Consider the following 23810-nt stretch of genomic DNA (forward strand, 5'->3'; position numbering starts at 1 on the left):
CCAAGAGTAAGTTGACATAGTCATGGTGTAGGTTAACTTTTAGAAGAATTAAGGTTTAATAATTTATAATATTTTGAATTTTATACTTTATACCCATTTGGATATATCTAAATGATTCCCATAGATTTAAATTTTGTGTGGTGATATGGTGTTGAATATGAATTGTAGTTTAAGCCTTTAAGGCATTCTAATGATTTTGTAATTTCATCTCCCTCAATGCCATTAAAAAACTTATGAATCCAAATTCAAACTGGATAACTAAATCAAAGTCAATTGGATATCCAAAATAAAATCGGATAATTGAAGCTGAACCAAAATTGGATAACCGAAACTGAATAGTAACTGCTTTAGGGTTGAAAAATTGGAAACAAATAGTATTCGGTTCAGTTCTGGTTTATACCTATTACACCATGAATTGTACCAAAATCGAACCATTTAGTTGGAATCGAATCTCTGGTAGTGAGTAACTACTAGCCTGGTTGGTGGTACCATACCAACATGAATTCATGGTTCGATTCTCATGCTTCATCGGAGGAAGAAAGGTTGCCAGGGTTAAGGGGTGGGGGTTCACTTATAACTTATAATATATCTTGTGAAAGTTTTTTCCACCTAGGGTGAATAGAGAATCTCATCATCGAGGTGATGTATTTGATGCTATGATTAGAATCCTGGAATAGTGAATCTCATCATTAACTTCCGTAATACCCTTATGGGTTCAAACAAAGTATGGAACCAATTGATGAGAAACTTGGACATGGACTGAAATTAGTTAAGAGTACAATAACTATTTTAGCTTTCAGCTTCTGCTGAATGTTGAAGTCTATACTTAGCATAAATCCCTAGAGCCACTGCCACAACAATAGCCACTGCAACATTCACAATCACTCCTCTTGGCTTCTTAAACCTGAATCTCATCATACCCATCCCAAACCTATAACTTGTTTGTTTTGGAGGAGCAATTACTTGATTTTCCAATGATCCAATCACCTTCCCACCATTGCTAGGCTCAGAGCTTCCATGTTTTTCATCTATGCCATTGATTTCATTCCTAGCATCTTCTGCAGTTTTCTGATCTGTGACACCACCATTTACCTTCTCAGACTTTTGCTCAATTTCAGTTTTCTGATTTGATGGTGCTTGTTGCTTTGGCATGGCTTGATCTTGTGTAGAAACTTGAGTTATTGACTTAGGCATTTTAATGTAAAGAACACCATCAACAAAATTGGCTTTAATCTCATTCTCATTACAGTTCTTTGGGATGAGACAATCCTTGCGAAATCTACTCCACCTATTATTTGCAATGGGACGCTCCCCACTGACCATCAAGTTACCATGACTTTCGATCTGAACCCTCAGTTGATCCCTCCTGAAACCTATAACATGATGAGATATCATTTAGTGATAATGTGGGTTAACTTTTATACACACACACAAAAAAAAAAAAATATATATATATATATATATATATATATATATTACATAAGCTATTCACTATTAGGGACATAAATGTGCATTCTGTTCATAAGGTTGTCATATAGTATATGTTTTGGAATGTGATCCCAAAATATAAATGTGAATATTCATATTGTTGTGTGTTAGAGTAGATCATCTGAGAATTTTGCATACACTACTGTCAATTGTTTTAAGAAACAAGATTATATGTGATAGTTGTTGGTCTCAAGATCTGAGAGTGTTTTATTGTAGCTGTGGGGCATTGTATTGTTTTGGTGTACCAAAAAAGGTTGATACTTACAATTATTACTATATAACAGTGCGTTGTATATGCAAAGTTCATCTGTGAATGGAAGAGATTCTCGACATAGACTCCATTCTTGACTATGATGAATATCTAGAGAGGGTTATCCACTGTGACTAGACGAAATTTATGAGCTCAGTGGCAGTTTTGTAAAGAGTTTGCAAATGCATTTAAAATATTATTATATATTTAATATTTATATTTAAAATTTTAATTTCCAATAAATAATTGAAATTCTTTGACTAAGTCGTTTCAATGGGCTACAATTTTCTAATGATTGTATTACATATCTACAAGCCTGTTATGTGATATTGTTAAGTGGGGATATTTTAACATAATTATTTCTATTATTTTAACGGATTTTTGTTATTACCATCAAGAAGTGCACTATTAGTAAATAACTTTTTACCTCCTTAAAAATCATACTTATAGTTTATGACTTTTGTTTATATGAGACTTAATAGTAATAAATTTATTTATATCTATTTAGCCTGTGATATATATAAAAGGAAACCCTAATTGGTTCACCCAACAAGATCTTGTCACTTGGCATGTGACCCCTTTAGCAGACTAGCATTCCCAATCTAAAAATGGAGAGTTTCGATAGGGGTAGGGCATGCTTATAGTAGCCTTAGCTTTCTTTCCTCCTCCTACAATGTCTTATTTGTGAGATTAGGGTTTCGAAGCCTAGTGTGTGAGGATAAATTCCACTGCTAGAGTTCTCTATCACTGGGAGCCGGCTCATTTGCAAAAGGACACGTGTTCAAGTGTCATTTCTTTGAAGTTACTACCTTCGTGGTAAAAAGAGGAAACCCTAAAGCCCTATTTTTAATTTTTGTTTGAATGTCCTAATGCCTATGAGAAACGGTTCATGGTAAATTTTTTATTAGGCATTGCCGCAACTAACACTTCTAGCATTAACCACTAGACTACCAATTTCTATAAATTTCCACATATGCATCTAATTGGCAATTTCTAAGGGAAAAAATAAAAAAATTAAAAAAGGATAGTAACCATGATGCAAAAACCAAGGATAGAAACTGAAACCTAACCATGATGCAAAAACCACAACATAACAGAAATAAATAAATTAATTAAAAGCAATCACAACACAATGATATATGTGATTTGAAGTACATACTTACATCCATAGAAAGATGAAATCAGTTTCCCTGGTGATGGAGATTAGGATTACAAGATCTTTCCTCTCACCTCTCTATGGGTACAAGAATTTATCTTTAATCCTAACTCCCACTATTATCAATTTAAAGAGAAAATAAAGAGATACAAAATTACGAATAGGAAAAAGATCTTTGTGGAGAAGCGTACTAGCTCTACCTAGACACAAAGAAAGGTGAAATGATTGCCTGGCCTTCCCCATGAAATGCGAATATGCACCAAGACGTATGCTTCCACACATGCTCCCTTTGGCCCCCACACACACATAAGCCATGCTCTCTCATAGGGAACACTTACCTTTCCAAAATTACCCCACTGTAAACCCTAAAAATTAAACCCTTCAGTTTTTAACGGCGCTTTATAAACAGCCCACAACCCAAATCACAAAATATAAAATATCAACCCTCAACAGGCAAGTCAATCCAGTGTCCAAAATAAGGAAGGACACCTATCATTCCTTGAACTGGAATCTGGTGATCATGTGTGTCAGGATCCATATCTGGGTTTGTTCCGAAGTGAAGGACATCTCCACCTTGAAACTAGTGACTGAAAGAATATAGTCATCTCCTTCTGTGGAAATATTGTTTCCATAGACATTCATCATATTTTTATCAGTATATATGAAAGGCTTTGCTATCTATTTAGATTGAAACATTTGAATGTGCTCAAAGAAAGAATGATGTTATGGGCTAGAAAATATAAGGAAACAATTGCAGCCTAAGAGCCATGGCAAAGCTATGACTTTAGCTAATATTGGATACCATGATTGCATGAAATGTAAATGAGGAGAAGATGTACCAGGAAGATCGACCACAAATGTATCACCTTCCTCCTCTCTCAACAAGTTGGAAGAGGGTTGGAAATCTTCATATGAACGTGTGGAGCTTGCTCTAGCCATTTGGAGATTGATTTCCTCTTACTTTTGCTGAACAAAGTTGTAAAATATTTGAATGAGAAAGAGAGATAGGAGCTAGGAGATAGGCTTATCTTTTTTATATAGATCTATTTAAGTCGAATGAGGGGAAGGAGGTTTCTTGTTGGTATCCTTTTATGGTGAATTATTCCTTTTTGGCATTAAAGGGTTTGAGATGCCTTCTTCCAGATGAAACTTCAAAGTCCCTCTTCAGTGTAGAATCTTATTAAACAGCCTTTAGACAAAAATAGGATCTCAAACATGGGTTTTGTCTTCCATGATTTCTTTAAAGGAACAAGTTTGCTTCTCAAGTCTCAAAGCCTATGGAGAGAACCCACCCTCTCACACATTCCATCTGTCTCCTGTTCACTATCTCAAAAATCCCACCCAACCTAACACATCCCTCCTCAATCAACCAATAGGCCATTAAAGCTTGCTTCGTTTCTACATAAGAACCTTGTGTAAGTTTTTAGGTAATTTTATTTTGGAAAAAGAACTTTTGGAATTTTTAAATGGTTTTAAAATTAAAGATTTTCAAAATATTCATTTTATTGGAGAGGCCCTTGAATGGCAATGTGGTCACTGTGTCAACATAAAAACCAATAGGAATGTATGTAAAAACATCAATAGGGGTTGGATTTCCACCTTTTATGAGGAGCAGGGCGATCATTGATCCCCACCCCGACTATATCTGGTGCAAGGACCACGTTGCCTTTTAAACTTTTTTTTTTCTTTATTTTATATATAAAGGTGTGTTAGAGAGTCAGTTATTTTTCCTTTTTTTTTTTTTTTTTGTTTGCTAATGATGAGTATCCAAGCCTTTGGCTTGACTAGTCTCACGGGCTCATACTGACCCCACAACCACATGGACTAGGTAATACCGGGGTTGAATGAGAACCATTCAACTTTCACTGAAAGCAGTGAAGAGCACTAAACACCCCCATGTGAATGGCCCAAGGTGTTCCTAGTGGGAGTCAAACTTAGGATGTCTGAGTTTACGGCTCGTACCAAGTCCATTGCTCACCAACTATGCTACCCCCTTGGGTTAGTTAGTTAGTTAGTTCTTTTCCTAATAGACACCTAAGTGAGCAACATGTGTGACTATTGTAAGACATACTTACGAGGCTAACAATCTAGTCTTATGAGAAAAAACTTAGTATTTGGGCATGTCTTTTGGAGACAATACTTGGTTGTGTCTTATCATCTCCAATATATAGAGATGAGGTTAAACTGATTTCTCTAACAATTTGGAGACAATCCCAACTTTGTTTTCTCTTGTCTTCTATATATTTTGTTTCGTTTAAGTACAAACTCTGAAGTGTCCCGACATGGCCTAGTAAGCGAGTGCAATGACTATTGGAAGGACTAAGGGTTTTTTTTTTTTTTTTTTTCTTGGTGGTTGATTCGCAAGAACTCGATTTGCACCATAGGGACATCTAAGGAGTGACCGATGGACAGCTCAACCCCATCGATTCCTTAAATTTCTTCATGATTTTCATGTTCGTGATGTTGTTTACGATGTTTGTGTTTGTTGCCATTAACCTCAGTTTTGTCAAATAGGGGTTCACTGCATAGATCCGTGAAAAAGTACAATAAAAGAAAAAGAAAAGAAAAGACAATGGAAAAAAAAAAAGAAACAAAAGCAACACCACAGGGACAGGATTGACTATATAGATGTCAAATAGATTATCTATTTTATGAAAAAAAAAATTTATCTCCCTTGAATGATCAATTACAAATCTGATTAACTTTACAACAAACAGTTGAAGATTAATTACAATTCTGATTGTCTTTACAATATCATATATGTGATTTTCAATTGAATATATAGTTGTGCTGTTTTCATGGATGACATGTGGCTTAATGTGGATATCTTTTACAAATATTTCTCTCTATATAAATGAAGTTTCTAGTTGCCCATTCCCATTCCCTTCATTTTGTGATGCGAATGGAAATTTGTCAAAATTCAGACTTCAAGCCATAGGGAGTTACATCCTTTTATTCCTGTCATTAATGACTTTTCATCTTGACCCATTTGGGTGTTGGATTTTGAGACACAAATGGTCCAACGAATTTTTTTTAATGATGTATATTTTATGAAGAATAATGTACCCATTTCCTTATAAAAAACGTGACATAAACGTCCATCTAATTAAGAGGGATGCTAAATAATTAAGTGGTAGGATGTAGATGGTAAGTCAGTTGATTAAACGAATAAAAAAAATAAAGATTTAAGAAGTTTGAATTCACTCGAACTCTGTAATGTGGCTTGTGAAACCTATGTAGATTCAAATCTAAAAGATATCTACAATGATGTGTCTAATTATTTCTATGTACTCAGTTTGGTTTACCAATTAATTATTTTGAATCTCGTGAAGAATTGTTGGAATTTAGATGGTTTTAAAATTAAAAAGTTAAAATATTATTTTATTATAAAAATATGTGAGAGGGTTGGGACTTTTCCTAATAGGCACCTAGTGACCAATAAATGTGACAATTTGAAGACATGTTTTGCATAGTCAACAAACATATCTTGTAGGAAAGATTTGGCGTTTGGGCAGGTCTTTTGGAGAGGGGATTATTAAGTCCATTTCCCTAACAATTTGGAAGCAATCTCAAATTTGTTTTCTCTTTTCTTTCTATGTATGTTTTTTCATTATCTCCAATTGAAAACAAATCTGAAGTGTCATGACGTGGCTCAATAAGTCAGTGCAATGACTACTAAATGAGTTTATATGGTTATTTTATCTTGGAGGCTGGTTTGCAAGAACCCTGTTTGCACCATAGGGGGTGCGTACAAGTTTTAAAGAGAGCGACCAGTGGCATGACTCAACCCACCAATTCTTTAAGTTCCTTTATAAATATTAGGTTTGTGACGCTATTTGTGGTGCTTGTGTTTGTTGCAATCAACCTTGGGTTTGTCTATTATTCAAGTAAGTTATCTATCTCCCTTGTTACATGTGTTATCATGTATGATTTGGATTAAATATTTTCGACAAGAACTTTGTCCAGGAGAATGGCCTACACCAATGCTCTCCTGAGTCTACGTCACTCTTCCAATGTGGAAATACATCCCAACCCCTTTTTTAAAGGAGGCGAGAGATAAATACAAGAAGCACAGACATAGGTCATACTCTAAGACAAGACCCTCAACCACTTCCCCTTTTTTCCTCCAATTGAAGCAAAGAAAACCCAAAAAAATAAGGGAGAAAATAGACGAAATAAATATGAATGTAAGCATCAAAAGTGGAATGGTATGCTCATAGATATATGAATCTTACGTTTAGTCCCAACATATTGATATTGAGGGGTTTGAGAATTTCTAATATGGAATTGATAAGGGGAGAAGTTGTTGAACTTTGAATTTTTCCAAACCTCACAAGACAAAACCAGTATATAAGCAACCCAATAAACAACATGGTGTCATGTTGAGCATTGGGAGGTTGAAGCAATTTTCATATCTTAGCTATAAAATGATTATCATACTAAATCATGATCATATTTGTAGAAATGAATCCATTATCGCTTGATCTGAAAATTTATGGAATAAAAGCTCTCCACCTCTCTAGCGTGTAACTCTCGCCTAAGGCGTGCCCTTTCCTGATCTAATCCCTATTTTATTCATTTTTACGCATCTGAAACCCCCCTCCTCTCTTGCAAAGTTTAAAATTGGTTTGGTGGTTGATGCGCAAGGGGCCTCTGGAGGTCTAGCGGTTTTTTGGAATGAGAATATATCTGTTAAAAGTTCTCTCTTCTGACAGTTGCGTAATTGATACGCTGATATCTTCACCTAATAACGTACCTATGGGGATCCAGTGAGACACCAGAGACAACTAGTGTGGGATCTAATTACAAGTATAAGGAGCACTTGACAGGAAAATGGGTCTATGTGGGCGACTTCAAATCTCATCTTCTTGGAGGGACAAAGCTGGTGGCTTCCAAGGTAGAACCCACATGGAACAACAGGAGAAGTGGAAATGAAAATATTAGAATATGCCTTGATCGTGCTCTTTGTAGCCCTAAGTGGAGACTGTGCTTCCCAGATGCTTGTGCTTTTGTTAAGCCGGAGTTGAGGTCCTAAGACGATGCAGAAGATAATGGAAAAATAGAATAAACAATGCACACAGATTTTACAAGGTTCGACAAGGTTGCCTATATCTCCGGTGAGATGAGATCCTGTTTCACTATCAATGGAGAATAGGGTTACAGTGCTCGTCCTCACACCTCTCAATATTGTTTGCATTACAGAGAAAGAAACCCTCGCTCATGGTTTTAAGTATCTCCGATACAGATACGATACCCTCCGATACGTATCTTAAATTTAGTCGATCGATACGATACACACCGATACGATACATAAAATTTTTAAATCCTTTCGTATCGATATATATCCCCTACAATACATACCGATATGCATCAATACACCACCAATACACATCAATACGATACGATATGCCTCGATACGATTCTATGGAAAATATAAAATTGAGATAAAATATACGTTTCGGTATGTATTGGTACGTATCGGTGAGTATCGGTATGTATCGATCAGTACATATCGGTATATATCGGCATGTATCGGTGAGTATCGATATATATCGGTACGTATCGGTGAGCATCGATACGTATCGGTGAGTATCAGTATGTACCGATACAGTGCGCTATGGTCATATAATGGCCAAGATGGGTAATTTTTCAGAAAAACACGATTTTTTGAAGGGTTTTTGTTCCAAAGTTGCTGTCAGCCATATTTCTCTAATTAAAGTGAAAATCAATGTTGGAAACAAGGATTTTACATTTATGGGACAACTACAAACCTTGAATTCTTAGTACGATACCCTCAATTTAGTATTTATGCATAATACATGTTATCAATAGCTTTTTTTTAATAAATTCTTTATGCAAAAGTGTTTAAAAAATTGTTTCCTATCCATTTATGTGTGTATTTTTAACGTATCTTAGTGTATCTCCGATACGATACTCTCCGATACGTATCTTAATTTTGACTGACCGATACGGCGATTGATACCGATACTTTAATCCTTGCCCTCGCTACAAATATATAGCAAAAAACCCTAATCCGAAAAGTACACAATTGTCCTCAAATAAACAATTCGAGCGGGGGCTACACCCCCTGCTATGTAGGGAGGCCTCTTGCCCCTCTTGCAACCCCCATGGCCCGTTAACCAACTAGCAGGACCGCCGTCCTGCCTGTCGAGGTGCTACACCAGTACTCCCTGGATTAAACTGCGACGGAATACAAGACATCGTACACCAACAATTATCGGTATCGAATTGTACCAATTTAATTTGGTATGGTATCAGTATGAAGTTCCTGTACCAAGACACTATTCAGAATGGTATTGGTATGGGATATGACTTAAAATCCCTCTACATTCTAAGTGGTGAGTCAAAATGTCCGAGTATGATCATCACGATGAGGAGTATGCTTGGATTGAGTTGACTCAAGCAAGTGAATCCAATAAAGTAATTGATCTTTTATTCATGGTTTACAAATGCATGTAACAAGGTTGGTAACTTTGTTTTTGGAAAGCAATACAAGACTTTAGTCATCTGTAGCTCTTGTAGAGGACCTTTGACTATATATCATATACATTAGAAGTGCCAACACCACCAAAATATCAACAATTACGTTCACAATCCATTGTTTGGGCACAGTCATCCCCATACCAGCAGCTGCCACTCCTGTGATTGAGCCATCCTTCACTCTTTCAGAATCATCGTTCGCACTTTCTCCGGCCGATTCATATCTCTCGCTTTCTTCACCGGTAAACTTTTTGGCTTCAGCATTCGCATTAACCTGTTGTTGTTCCTTTTCCTTTTCCTTTTCCTTCTCTGGAATTTTCTGAGATACTTTTGGTTCACTTACTTTCCCAATCATTTGTTGGTCAAATTGGGTTGTTGGTTTAGGTTGCACTCCGGTCTCTGGTTGAGTTACTGGTTTCTGGGTCAGTGGTGGTTGGACCTGTGGTTTTTGGGTCGGTGGTGGTTGGACCTGTGGTTTTTGGGTCGTTGATGATTGGACCTGTGGTTTTTGGATCGGTGATGGCTGGACTTCTGGTTTTTGGGTCGGTGATGGTTGCATTTGAGGTTTTTGGGTCGATGATGATTGGACCTGTGGTTTTTGGGTCGACGATGGTTGGACTCGTGGTTTTTGGGTTGACGATGGTTGGACTTCTGGTTTTTGGGTCAGTGATGGTTGGACTTGTGGTTTTCGGGGAGTTGTTTTAGGTTGGGGTTGGGAATGAGTGATTATCTTGGGCATTATGATTTTAAGTACTCCATTTCTCTCAAAGTTTGAAAGAAGTCCGTTGACGTCATAGTCGGCTGGAACCTTAACATTCGTAGTGAAACGGCTCCATTTGTTTTCTTCAAGCTTTCTTTCCCCGGTGATTCTCAAGTTCCGGGAGCTATCAAGTTGAAGTTTCACTTCTTCCTTCTTAAAACCTTCATACAAAAAAAAAAAAAAAAATTAAAAAAAATTAAAAAAAAAATTAAAAAATTAAAAAAAATAAGCTTACTTAATTAGGGTAGAATCCATAAATTGTAGCAATGGGAATACATTATACATAATTTTTGGGAGAGAGAATGCCATCTGGTCACATAGCCGCTGTCCAAGAGCATGGGCCAATGGGAACACATGCCCAAGCATCCAATTGGTGGGGGTAGAAGGATTATTTCACGTCACCTATGTCTAGGTACAAGATCGCATGACCGGGTAGCATTCTTATCCACATATTTCTATGTATTACCAAAATTAATAATATAATAAAGCAGAGACCCTGTAGTGCAATGGTCAATTGCCAACCAATGGGTTTGGTGTAAATCCAAGAGGCTGAGTGATAGTCACTCCCCCACCCCCCCCTCCTCTTCCCCCTCTGTGCCCAATCCCTCTCTTGACGCCACATTGGCACAAGAAAAAAATAAAAAAGAAAAAAAAAGAAAAAAAAGAAAAAAAATTACAATATAAAGTTAAGAAACATGATGAAAAAAAAAAAATTCCATACAAAATATGGTAAATCTTAGTATATTCCCTATGTTGACATTGAATCATTTGGACCATTGGTATATATGGATGGTAATGCTAGGTGTTTTTTATTTATTATTATTATTATTATTATTATTATTATTATTATTATTATTATTATTATTATTATTTTATTGAGGAATGGGGGAGGTGGATAGGCGGCAGTGGTCATTTTACTTTGGGGGGGGGGGGACGTGACCAACTTCTAGCAGCGCCTTGGGCTGCGTGTGACCGCCTTGGGTTTCGTGCTAAGGCATTTCTGATCGTTGAATGCGCGCCGGACACTGTGTTGCACCATAGAGGAGCTCAATCCTAGAACATATGGCTGGTTAACCCAGTAACAATATCGCAAATAAATACCACTTGCGAGTTTAATCCAAAAAATTGATCTATTAAAGTGGTGATAGCCCAATGATACATAAAACACATTCATAATCCCATATAACTGATGTGGAAGTTGTGGGACTACATCTCTATAATATCAATATCTTAACCCCAAGGGGGGTTGGTCTATTGTTTTTTCCTTATGATTCCCATTCTCTTAGGAGTGGAAACAACTTATAAGAACCCGTAGGGATTATTTTCACGGCTTGGAACCATGACCCAACCTGGGAATATGCTCCTATTGACTACGTAATTGTGGACATAACTCACCCCATCGGCAATAGTCGGCATCATGGATCGATCTCCTCAGGTGATAAATAAGAGTGGGAAGACATACCTGGAAGTTGGAACACAAGAGTATCGGATCCCTCCCCTCGTAACCATTCCGATGAGGGATCGAAGTCTTGGTATGAACGACGGCCGGCATCACGGCGTCTTGCTGCCATTTGTATCTTCCTTCTTTTTTCTCTTCTTCCCTAAGAGCTTGAAATCCTTGCAGGAAACTATGAAAAGAAGGCTTTCGCATTGGGCTTTATATGCATGAAACATGAGATGAATGAGAAATTAGTACAAGTTAGGGTTTCTTTGAAATGAAACTATTCCTTAGCTAACTAGTTTCTTGGACTTTGCCTCCTTTGGGCTGTTTCTGAGTCTAAATCATCCTTTAACAACTGAGAGTTGGTCGCGTGTTATATGAGAAAAGATTAAAATTCTTTCTCCAGTTTGTTTCCTTTGGAACTCCTTTTTTTGTAATCAATTCCTTTCTTAATTAAAAATGGAAAAAAAAATAGAGAGATGGGGAGAAAGATGGAAGCATGGTAAAGACACAAAAGTGGAGTTCCTAAGAGTGCAATGACCAGACAATAACCCATGTTTGGAGCTACTCCATAGTACAGATGGGCTTTCCTTTAAAGCCAGACAAGGCTGTGTTTGATATGTAATCTTATTCTCAAAATTTAGAATGTATTCTTAATTAAGAATGAGAACATTGTTTGGACATATATTTGGTTTAAGTGTATTCTTAATTTTAGAGCGCTTAATCTCTTAACCAGATTCTTGATATTAAGATGAAGTCCCTTTTTCACATTTCATCGAACAATTCATGGGCATCAACTACGGAATCTATGTTAACTACATTGTATTGAAGTCCATGGCATGATAATCCATCAAAGAATAAAATTAGATTTAAAAAAAAAAAGTAAGGCTGACTGTTCAGGATCGGCATCATATGTACACAACCTCAATATATATCAACTCTCTGTCCATTTCCTTGTTTTTCTTATATTAATAATCTCACTTTATTACAAAGAATACAATAAACTCAGCCAATCTGAAGCAGACTCATCGTGGAAGTGGAAAATTAAGGGATTCAAGATACATCATTCGATGAACACAAAAGACTGAAATGAATGCCACAACGAAAACATCAATTACCATACTCTTCCAGGAACAATGGAAGGTGGAGAAAGCTACAAAGGGAAATCATCTATTGTGTTTTTAAATTTCAAAAAGTTGATGGTCTGATGCTTGTTGGATGGTATTTTCTATTTATTCATTAATTGCGTCATTTGGATTTTTTTGTTTCCGGTAAAAACATTTGGATTCTAGTTACCTCATGCAAGATCTTCCAATATTGATTGAAGAAAAGATAAGGTTTTCCTTCACCGGTGGTTGAATGATGGGACGGTCCAAAAGTGACCCCATCACTCCCATCTCTCTCCCCCTATAGTACATGGTCGTGATGGGCCACCGTGAATGGATTTTAGGAAAACTCAATTCATAAAGAAAATAAAATGTAAAAATACTGCTTTGGAACTTGATACAATATATATATATATATATATATGATGCAATTTCACTGTATAATACAGACAAGAACACATATTTTTTTCTTTTTTGCTAACGATAGATATCCAGGTCAGTTTATACTGACCCCACAATTGCATAGACTAGATCATGGCAAAAACTCATCTAGTAACTAAGGCGACAAGAAAGTCCCTGTAATCCCCACTTGGGAGGCTCTCAATGATAGCATCCATTAGCTCCATGCCATACTTTTTCTTGAAGAGCACTTTAATTTCATCCATGTCAATTTCAGCTCTGCTCACTATAACATGTGCCAAAGTACTCTTATCTGTCTTGGACCCATTGATGCATCCAAATAATGTCTGTAACATGGTATACAGAAAATTTATTACATGAATCCTGAAATTAAATCCCCAAAATAAAAATCTGACACAGATAAAAAGGAGTCCGGATCAGCTCCCAACGTGCAGAGAGGAGTTTTCTTCACATGGGTTCCATCGCTAAAGGGGTATCCGAATCAAGAGTCTTAACACACTATTGACTCTTGGTCTGATACTCCATGAATAGTGGAATTCATGTGGGAGATCACCACGTGGGGAGAGGATCCAAACTCGATCAAAAAGGACAGGGGGAGGGGGAATGAAAGAACCATAAGTTACCTTCGCATAGTATGGAGGTGGACTGCACATGCACTCTACAACAACTCTCAGTGCATCCTCAAATTCTCCAGAGGTCTCCTTTTTGAGTGACTAACAAAGAGAAGATAGAAGATTAAAAATTTAGTTCTGTGTCTTCTGCTAATATAATAGCAAAAAATCCTGGAATACAGTTACCTTTGTATAACTATGTCCATAAATTTGCTTATAGCAAGAGAATGTTAGTCTGAGCTGTGGAATGCTCCTCTTGCTGAGTATCTCTAACACAACAGATTCTTCAATGGCTCCTGACCTACCTTCCCCAGTTTCATAGAGCCTTCTGGCATCACACTTGGCCACATGCTGGCTTATATCTACATGATGTGACTTATGTGATGTAGACAATGCAACTAGAATCTGCCGTGTCATGTCATTCATATGTATGAGCGGAAAATTATAGAAAATGAGAACTTATAATGATGTAGAAAAGAATGAAAATTATGAATAAAAATGACAAGAGTGGAATATAAAGATAGATTTAGGAGATTCGTAAAATTATAATTGCCTATATTGCGATGAGATGAGATTTGTTTTACTATCAATGAAGAATAGGATTATAATTACTCGTCCTCATTCCTCTATCAGATTACTTACAGAAAAAATACTAGTTACAACTATATAGTATAACCCTATATGACAAGTAGTTTACCTTCAGCCCACTTAGGCAAGCACCGAAATACAAGAAATAATATCTATAATAAAAACTTGCAAAACTGATTCAGTGATAAGTGATCAAACTCAATAAAGATATCAAGCTCACCTTTTGATACGAGTTGGTGGGCTCAAAGCTGTTGATATCTTGTTACAACTGCCTTTTGAACTTGGCTTGATAAGCTTGTTTGACAAGATGGATATGACTTGATTTTTGACAAACATATATTTCGATAAGTGCCTTGTAATTAGTTTCTCTACGCTCAATTGCATCATTGGCGACAAAAGTATCGCGCTCGTGTTGCTTGAGCATCCAAAGGGACAAGAGCTCATATATCTTCAGAGGAGTAGACAATGGTAAGCAAAGTTGTAAAAATGGTCCTTTTAGGTGTCAGTATGCCTAGTGAAGTATGATGCTTCACTATTTACCACTTAGTGGTGCATGTGTTAGTTCGTGTGATAGAGGATCCCACATACATCTCAATGATCAAATTTTATTCCAAAGTAATCAAGATAAGTTAAATTTTAGTCCAAAGTAAGAAAGAAAATTAAGTTAACTAAAACTTTGAATCAAAGTTTTAGTTAAATTACCAAGATACCATCAAATTGAGATGAATATAAATACAAAATGGCATCTTTCGTAATTTCGATTACTTTTATTCATTTTAAACTGAAATTGTACCAATGAGATTTTTTCTCGTCCTCTATCAAATGGACTAACTCATGTACTGTCGTGTAGCAAATAAAAAAAAACCCTTATAAAAAGAAGAGTGGCATAAGTGAATAATTGTAACATTGACCTCATTACTTTGGTTGGCTACTTGGGTTTTCTGGAGACGGTATAATAGGTCTTCACCGTACATGGCCATGTATGTTTCTCTCAGCTGTTGTCGTTCAGGTTGTGTTCGGCGAGCCAAGGTACACACCAAATAATTTAGCTGTACTGCCTTTGCATCATGAATCTCTTCACAGTCTCTCTGAAGGCCTTGGCTTGAAGAACTTGGATTGGTTGCCATGTGAGAAGTCTTGTAAGAGTTTTAGAGTTGCTGCTGAAGAAATATGTGGTTCCATATGATATATTTATACGTAGAGAGACATGCCTTTGAGGAAGAGGAAGGGATTTTACTTTACTTTTTTGATACTTTTGAGTAGGATCCATCGCACGAGAAGGTGGAATGGTGATGGTGGATTCACGGTTTGGATAAAGAAGATCTTGAGTCATGACTAGTTAGTAATGATCTGTAACTAGTTGTTTTATTGTAAGAAAAGTGAGTTTTGTGGTTTTGTTTAACAAACTTTGTGGGCTCCAAGTAGACAGTGAGTCTGAATATGATTCTCTCTCTCTCTCTCTCTCTCTCTCTCTCTCTCTCTCTCTCTCCATCCAGTTGATTATCATCCTTTTTTTTTTCAGGTGAGTCCACTCCACCACTTCCTTGACCTTTCCCTGACATGAAGGGCACTCACCATTCCTTGTTCCACCTATTTATAGCATTGTCTAAAAACTTTGGCATAAAACTCAATTCAAGTTTCCGAGATCAGATCAAGTTTTCTTATGAGAATAATCTTGTATGTTTTTAGTTTCGCCATATAGAATTTATTAAATGCAGAGAAACTTAGTGGGTTCTAAATGCCAAAACCAAGAGTATACAAAAATAATTTCGTATGTGAATCTGATTCGGCCTCTGATCAGAAATGGGATGTAGTTGGGTATAATAACTTTGTGATTAAGTTGTACTCTTTCTGCGAATGCCCTTTTTGTTGGGTTAGGTTAATTTTATCTATAGGCAAGAGATTGTTTCCTGATCGCATGATCTCTGCATCAGCTTGGAAGCTAATGAGAAACACGCAAGGACATCAACTCTGAGTGGAATTTTTTTTCATAGGGATTGGAGTGATAATTTCATGCACCTATGTTTGGGTGTAAACATGGTTTTAAGTATCGGTATGTATCATACCGTATCAACAATACATATCTATCGGCCCTTATCGATAAGATATACATCGATACGATACATGAAATTTTTAAAATCCTTTCGTATTGATATGTATCTTATGATACATACCAATACACACCGATATGTATCGATACTCTATGAAAAATATAAAATCGAGGTGAAATATACGTTTCGGTATATATCAGTATGTATTGGCCGATTTATACCGATACGGTCATATAATGGCCAAGATGGGTCATTTTTCAGAAAAACATGATTTTTTGAGGGGTTTTTGTTTCAAAGTTACTATCAACCATATTTCTCTCTCACTAAAGTGGAAATCAATGTTGGGAACAAGGATTTTACATTTATGGGATAACTACAAACCTTGAATTCTCAGTGCGATACCCTCAATTTAGTATTTATGCATAATACATGTTATCAATAACTTTTTTTAACAAATTGTTTATTCAAAAGTGTATAAAAAAAAATGTTTCATATCTATTTATATGTGTATTTTTAGCGTATCTTAAAGTATCTCCGATATAATACGATATCCCCGATAGGTATCTTAATTTTGGTCGATCGATACGATGATCGATACCGATACTTTAATCCTTGATTGTAAGGGTCATACAACCAAGCAAATGTTGTAACCCGGCAGTCACTGAGAGGGGGGGTGAATCAGTGAATTCAATTCCGATACCTAAAAATCTGTCCGATGTCTGGCCAAGAAAAACCTGATATACCTGTCCAACCGATTGCCTGGGATGACTGGAAACTTGTACTGACAAGTTTGGTGCTCACACCTTCTCTCTCCTTGGCTTCTTGCTCTTCAAAGCAAGCACATCCTTGCTTTCTTCTCTTCTTCCTTGGCTTTGAGTTAATCTACCATTAACACACTTCAACCACCTCTTTTACCTCCTTTAATGGCCTAAGAACATTTATCATCAAGAATGTATGTTCATTCAAGGACCAACAAAGAGGGGGAAGCTTCTCCTACCAAAACCGTAGCTTTCTTTCACTCAAAATCCATTTTTCTTGCTTCCATGGTGTAGGGCTTGAAAAAACGAAGAAGCTGCAACTTGGTTCACCCAAATCCGACTTAAAATGAGGGAGTTATGACCTTTTGAAGTTGGAGCAATGAGATAGCCCGAAATGGAATCTTCGTACGGGTGGCGTAGGCTACACCGGCGGCGCGCGCAACAGGGGCGAAATCTGACCGTAGATCTCATATAAGAGATCTTATAATCCAAGCCGTCCGATTAAACCAACGGACAACAGATCCAAACCGTTAGATTTGAATCTCGATGACGTCATCATGACGTAGGCGCTGACATCGTCAGAAGTGTTGTCGATCTATGATTGGTTGCTTTTCCGGATTTTAAGGGAACTTGTCTCCCACTCACAAAAGTGAAAATGAATATTGACCGTTGGATCGGAATCTTCCATGATGGTTTTAATCAGATTTCATGATATCATTAAGATCGGAATCCTTTTTATACTTTCTATACATGCGCGAAACACAATAACATACCTTGATATAGTGTAGCGCCAGTGCATCAAGAATTATGCATCTAACCAATAAAATCCCACGTACAAGCATCTATCTCGTCCATATCACACCAAAATCTCAGCAGGCTTTGGATGGGCATCAAGCCTACGTGGTCGAATCTTGGCCGTCCATTTCACTTCCCTTTACTCCTCTTTATTACAATCAAGCCCCTGCCTCCATATGTTTCAGTGCTTAAAGACCCCTTGCAACTCAGACCTTCAAAATCTTTAAATTACACAAAAGCCCTTCGAATTTCAAAAATAAAATCCGAAAAATCCACCCAACACCGAGAGCAACTGATGGATTTTCGGTTTGGATTTTCGAACCGACTTTACGGAAACGCTTATAACTTTTTCATACGATATCCGATCGAGATGAAACGAAGTGCGTTAGAATCGTAACTGGATGCTCTACGACTTTTCAGAAGACTCAATCATCTGAATCATCCATGTAAAAAGACCAAAATGCCCCTACACCTTTCCAATGACGTATCTTTCTCATACGGAATCGGAATACGATGAAATCAGAACTGTTGGAAAGATTGTATTTTTTCGTATTGTTACATGTAGAACGTTTCCTTTAAAAAATTCATCTTCAATGCCGAAACTGCCCTTGACTGCCATAAATGCCGTAACTTCTTCATACGGTATCGGAATGTGACGGAATCAAATGCACTGGACTAGGAAAATTACAATCTATATTTTTTATGAAGAACCGATCTTCCAAAAATGTCATTTTCATTGCCGAAAATTCCCTCGATCGTAAATAGGCCAATTTTGCCAGTTTTGACCCAGAAACCCGCACCACCTATTAATGATGTATTAAACCACTCCATGCATACCAAGCTGCTCTGTTATCTCATCGGTGACACTGGATACTGCCATGTCATCATTTTCATCCACGTCACCCAAATTGGCCACGTCATCACCGCCACGTGGCCGAGTTGCCAACAAGGACAACCATAAAACAACAGCAAAACCCTATGGCTGGGTGCGGGCCATGTAACTAGGCAACTTTATATTCCCATTTTAATTATTTATGAATGAGTACGTTTTCTTATGCCCACGGTGACAGTAAGGGCTTGAAGATACATGGTAGAGGCATCGGGTGGATATTTTAAAAATATATTAAAATCATATAGCAATTTGGGTTGAAATTGACTAAAAGTCATAGAACTTGGATTAATTCAACCAAAAATTGTTTTCTTGATACGGCCCACTTCCTTGCAAGGCTTCACTATCTACCTCGGCATTAATCTTTAATTGTTTAGAATTGTCATTAAAGATTGAAAGGCCCGATTCTTCTCTGTTTGAGGTATAATTCTAAATCTCGTTTTGATAAGTTATTTTGATCAAAATGAAGTGAGAGAGATATTAAAATTTTATCAAAATAGTACATTTTTTTTTTTGTGTCGCTTGGCCATTTGAGGTGACAAACAACTGAAATGATTGAAATTTCAATAAATTAGTACAATTTGTGACAAAAAAATATCAAAGTTTCGACTGAAATGACCAAATTATGTTACTCTTGGTTTGGATGATTAAATTTCACCTTTAAATTATCCAGTTATATTGGTTTCGATCCACTTTTTAAGTTTGATTCAGTGTTTTATCAGTTTCAAGGTCTGATTTGGTTTCGATTTCACAAACATCCAGCCTAAAACATGATTCAATAAGCTTAAATCGCTTTTGATTTATCAATTTTAATTGGTTCTGACTCAGTTTCATGGATTTGGGCTAGGTTATGATACCTTAATTGAGAGTGTGGAAGGAAATAGGAGGTTATAATGTGTACATGTTAATTATTTGCTTCATTTACCCCACCCACCCCCCAAAAAAAAAAATTTATTTGCTTCTATCTGTTTAATTGATTTTGCAGGCTGTGTAGAAATCAGTAAGGCTGTGTTTAATAGCCAAGAGAATAAAAGAAAAAAAAAAAGTACAAATTTAAGAAATTTTCTTTGTATGTTGACATGTCTTTAATCAAGAGAAGATTCTTTTTTAAATTTCAAAATTTACCTAGGTAATGGTGAAGTTTTCTTTTTGTTCAGGAAAAAAAAAAATACCAAAAACACAAGAAAACATAAAAAAATACAAAAAAAATTCTTTCCTTTTCTTTTCTTCTCTTTTAATGGTAGCCAAACATGCATACTTTTTTAATTTTCTTACAATTTCATTTCTTTTCTACTCTTTTCTTTTCTAGATTCATTTTTCTTTTTATGTATTTTCTTTTCTTCTCTATGCTGTCAAACACAGCCTTAGGATTCTTTTCCTTTGAGTGGAAAAAGGGTTTCTATCTCTTGAAAACAGGGCTAGATAGATAGATGTATAGATATAGTCATGTAAAATGGATCAAAATCGTCTCCAATGAAGCGGTGAAGTGAAGTGAGCATTCAACGACCAGGATGCATAACTAGACCCTCCCAGCCATTAGATGCTCACTACACCTCACCATAAACTACAGATAATTTGAACTCAAAATGTGGTGAATATGGGAAAAAAAGTTTGTCTTGTTTCTTTTGTCGGTTGGGTTGAGGATTGAAGCTGAAATTTCCTCACATGAGAGGAAAGTATTTAAAGGCGTGGGTTGAAGTGTTGGATTAAAGAACTATTTTTAACTTAAAAGTAGGGTCATGCACATGTGGTGGTTATTATTATTATTATTATTATTATTATTATTATTATTATTATTATTTTCCTTTGGTGGGCGGGGCGACCTAGATCTCTTTGTTTCTATAGTAGGGGAGGGCCCATAGTTAGTGTTTTGTATTTTTATGATGTATTTTTTGTAATTATGTAATGTTATGAGGCATTTTTGGTTATTATTATTATTATTAAGAAACTAGAATTCTTAGTTCAGTAGAGCGATATGTATATATATTTTGTTTAGTTATGACAGTTATATAAGTGATCATTTTCATAATTTTCTCCACCATTATTGGTCCAGTGATTTTATATTAGATGTAATGACAATTTCATAAATATATAAGTGAAAACAGCATTTTAGTAAATATAGATGAATATTAGAATGATTTAATTAAAATGCTTACCAAATGTCATTCTTTTTTTGTTGTTGTTCCGAAAACACTTCTCTGTTAGGTTATCAAATGTCAATCAACTTTTATAATTACAATATGTGAGTAGAATCAGAATCGAGCCAACTCGATCTAGTTCCTTCAAACTACCTGAGTTTGCTCCATTCAGGTCAGATTGTTGAGTCAATTTAACCTCCAAGTCAAAGCCCCTATGTGATAAGCAGCATTTTCGTAAGATCAACGAACAATAGTGAGACGTGCTGACTTAAACCCACAATCAATCTACTCAAACGATTATGGGACAAGGGCTTCCTTCCGTTAATAAATTACCAACCCCGTTGGCCATCCAAAGGTGCTGTATAGATTCATTTATCTAAAACTTGGAACTCCTATGGCTAAAAATTGAGACACTTCACTCACTGGAAGGGGAATTGAAGTCTGATTCAGACAATCTGAGCTTGCCAAACACGACCCATTGACATTTTTGGTCAAACGAGCAAAGCCGCCAAAGTAGTAAGGGGGTATTTATGTGTCTATGAATCTATGATAACATAGCAACTTCTCCTGCTCAAGATCTTCTGTCTGGTTTTTTCAGGTTTCCTCTCTCTCTCTCTCTCTCTCTCAAAACAGAAGAGAGAGAAAACTGGAAGCCCAAAAAAGCGGATTCAGAAATTTTCTTGGAGAAACCAGAGAGCGAACAATGCAGGTGGATTTTAAGCTCTAGTAGAGTTTTTTGCCTTCTTTTTCCTTTGTAGATCTCGTAATAGTTTGTAATCTCCTTTTTTTTTTTTTTTTTCTTGATTTATTTCTTTGGCAGACGAGAACAGTGCTAGTAGGGCATGTATCGGATCTAGCAGGAGAGAGAGAAATTCAGGAATTCTTCTCTTTTTCTGGAGATATCGAACACATTGAGATCCAAAGGTATACTTCCACCTCTCCCCCCTCCTTCCTGGTTGACGTCTTCTTTCGGTTCGACTTGTCTTTGGAGGTTCTGTTTTTTGGTTTCTTTGATTGGGCTTTTCCTCAAATTTTCCACCCCTGATGCATTAGAGCTCTTTATAGTTAGTGAAGTATTTCGACAAGTTTCTGCAAAATTATGATCCTCCAGTAACACCCCCACCCCCCACCTCTCAAAGAAAAGAAAAAAAAAAAATATATATATATATATATATATATAATTCATGATTTATATTATAAGTTTTCCTTTTTCCCGTTCTTCTTTGTGTTCTTTTTTCCTTTTCCTTGTGCCTTTCTGTTAAAATGGGATCAGTTTGTTTGCAGAGGTGCTGGGCAATCGAAGACTGCATTCGTCACTTTCAAAGATCCAAAAGCTCTGGAAATCGCATTACTATTATCTGTAATTCCCCTTTTCTTTTACTGTTGTTAGTAATATGTTTGTGTATATGTTTAACCTCTTTGTATTTATTGGCTGTTCATGTTTTTCTCTTTCATTGCAAGAACCCTGAGGTGGCAATTATTTTGGAAAAAAAAAAATTATCTTTAGATTGTTACTATGAAATATGGGTTCAAATGTTCAACACAGTATAGGGGTTAAATAAGTAAGGTGAGAAGCGCTAAGTGATGAACTAGAAATCTTGAAACGAGCACTCAACTAAAAAACATTTCTATAGTTCTTTATCCCCCCCCCCCCCCCCCCCTTTCCCAATAAAAAAAGAAAAGAAAAGAAAGGTTTCTTTAACCAAGTATAAATAAACCAAATCACATTAAACTGTAAACCCTCATAGTCTGCCCCAATCTTAATGGTATGTCGATACAAGAGGACTAAAATATGGATACTATGATACAAAGAAAAGAAATTAGATATTCTTTCACAATAATCCTGAAACTAAGCAAATTCCAAAATTATAGCTGAATGTCAATTTATGCCACATTAACTTTGGCAAGTGAACTAAAGAAAAGAATGCCTTCTCTGCAGAAAGAGAATGGGGTAGCCATTTTATCATGATTGCTATTAAACTCGCTGGAAGGGGGTGAGTGTCAGTTCTATGTCTTTAACATTTTGTTGAGGAATTTTCTATATATCTTGAAATCTTAGTAATGTAAGGGTGATTGAGAATCAAAACCCCCAGAATTGTCCCTTAAAGCTCCAATAAAACCAGATCAAATAGCACAAGAATATGGAAATCAGTTTTGAGATCAAAATCCAAAGTAGGATTGTGGTAGGGGTGACCTGCGGATGGAGGTGGAGAGCTCAGATGGGGCTGATATTTGGATCAAAGGAAGGTCCAGTGATGGGGAGTAAAACCTCAAATATCAATGGAAGTGGATAGCTGGATTGAAAGATATGAGAATGCTTGGCTCCTAAGTAACCAAATTAGGAAACTAGAAGGGGAGGCAGTAACAGAAGATCCAGCCAGCAGATGGGGACTTGCTTCTGGTCAAGTCTCTCTCCTAGGCTCGCCAGCAAAACTCCAAAAGGATTGGCTGATCAAGTTCTTGGATGGGGAGATGTAGCACTTGAACTGTTCTTCCAAAATCCAATCTTCTTCTGCTGAATTTGATTCTGGCCAGGGATGTGTTGTAACTATTTCTTCAACCAGATGTGAATGCAGATCTTCAATTAAGTATTAGAACACTCTCAAATCAGATTAGAAGAGAAGAGAAAGGAGATGGGGTAGGTGTGGGTGGATGGCTATCTCTGCCTTGGGCCTCTCACCCTCAGATATCTCAGCTGTTGAGGAATTCTTTCTCAGAACTTTGGAGCAAATTTGCTTAAATTATTATTCAGTCAATTGTACCCAAAACTAACAGCAATGCCGCTTTTATAGAGGGTCTAACTCCTCCCAAAATATGACAAATCATAATAGACTCCTACTCACATTATGACAAGACAT

General features: G+C 36.5%; 3 protein-coding genes and 1 long non-coding RNA gene across 5 annotated transcripts; 1 reads left to right on the top strand and 3 right to left on the bottom strand.

The window, feature by feature from the left end:
• Positions 1 to 660: 660 nt before the first annotated feature.
• Positions 661 to 3919, bottom strand: LOC122070209 (inactive protein RESTRICTED TEV MOVEMENT 2-like). The gene is made up of 2 exons (XM_042634335.1): positions 3734 to 3919; positions 661 to 1373 (listed from the first exon to the last, which is right to left on the bottom strand). The coding sequence occupies exons 1-2, from the start codon at positions 3831 to 3833 to the stop codon at positions 790 to 792; spliced, it is 684 nt and encodes a 227-aa protein (XP_042490269.1). The 5' UTR covers positions 3834 to 3919; the 3' UTR covers positions 661 to 789.
• A 5403-nt stretch (positions 3920 to 9322) lies between these two features.
• On the bottom strand, positions 9323 to 15472 carry LOC122070208 (inactive protein RESTRICTED TEV MOVEMENT 2-like). The gene is made up of 6 exons (XM_042634334.1): positions 15233 to 15472; positions 14542 to 14769; positions 13920 to 14138; positions 13746 to 13835; positions 11618 to 13448; positions 9323 to 10316 (listed from the first exon to the last, which is right to left on the bottom strand). The coding sequence occupies exons 5-6, from the start codon at positions 11724 to 11726 to the stop codon at positions 9415 to 9417; spliced, it is 1011 nt and encodes a 336-aa protein (XP_042490268.1). The 5' UTR covers positions 11727 to 13448; positions 13746 to 13835; positions 13920 to 14138; positions 14542 to 14769; positions 15233 to 15472; the 3' UTR covers positions 9323 to 9414.
• Positions 13248 to 14150, bottom strand: LOC122070215 (annexin A1-like). Its single transcript, XM_042634339.1, has 3 exons — positions 13920 to 14150; positions 13746 to 13835; positions 13248 to 13448 (listed from the first exon to the last, which is right to left on the bottom strand). The coding sequence occupies exons 1-3, from the start codon at positions 14148 to 14150 to the stop codon at positions 13248 to 13250; spliced, it is 522 nt and encodes a 173-aa protein (XP_042490273.1).
• A 5808-nt stretch (positions 15473 to 21280) lies between the features above and the next one.
• Positions 21281 to 22327, top strand: LOC122070207. Of its 2 annotated transcripts, XR_006137700.1 has the most exons (4): positions 21281 to 21468; positions 21551 to 21661; positions 21773 to 21876; positions 22237 to 22327. It is a non-coding gene; the product is annotated as an uncharacterized LOC122070207 (long non-coding RNA). The 2 variants fall into 2 exon arrangements; XR_006137699.1 differs by lacking the exon at positions 21281 to 21468 and having other exon boundaries at positions 21502 to 21661.
• The last annotated feature ends 1483 nt before the right edge of the window (positions 22328 to 23810 follow it).

Source organism: Macadamia integrifolia, unplaced genomic scaffold (genome assembly GCF_013358625.1).
Source record: "Macadamia integrifolia cultivar HAES 741 unplaced genomic scaffold, SCU_Mint_v3 scaffold858, whole genome shotgun sequence".
Taxonomy (NCBI): domain Eukaryota; kingdom Viridiplantae; phylum Streptophyta; class Magnoliopsida; order Proteales; family Proteaceae; genus Macadamia; species Macadamia integrifolia.

Excerpts from the sequence above, each read along its gene's own strand:
- LOC122070215 (XM_042634339.1), bottom strand. The coding sequence starts at position 14,150 with ATGACACGGCAGATTCTAGTTGCATTGTCTACATCACATAAGTCACAT. Across the intron at positions 13,836-13,919 it reads ATGGACATAGTTATACAAAG|TCACTCAAAAAGGAGACCTC; the intron begins GTAACTGTATTC and ends TCTCTTTGTTAG. Across the intron at positions 13,449-13,745 it reads CACCTCCATACTATGCGAAG|ACATTATTTGGATGCATCAA; the intron begins GTAACTTATGGT and ends ACCATGTTACAG.
- LOC122070208 (XM_042634334.1), bottom strand. The coding sequence starts at position 11,726 with ATGGCAGCAAGACGCCGTGATGCCGGCCGTCGTTCATACCAAGACTTC. Across the intron at positions 10,317-11,617 it reads TCTTGTGTTCCAACTTCCAG|GTTTTAAGAAGGAAGAAGTG; the intron begins GTATGTCTTCCC and ends TTTTGTATGAAG.
- LOC122070209 (XM_042634335.1), bottom strand. The coding sequence starts at position 3,833 with ATGGCTAGAGCAAGCTCCACACGTTCATATGAAGATTTCCAACCCTCT. Across the intron at positions 1,374-3,733 it reads ATTTGTGGTCGATCTTCCTG|GTTTCAGGAGGGATCAACTG; the intron begins GTACATCTTCTC and ends ATCATGTTATAG.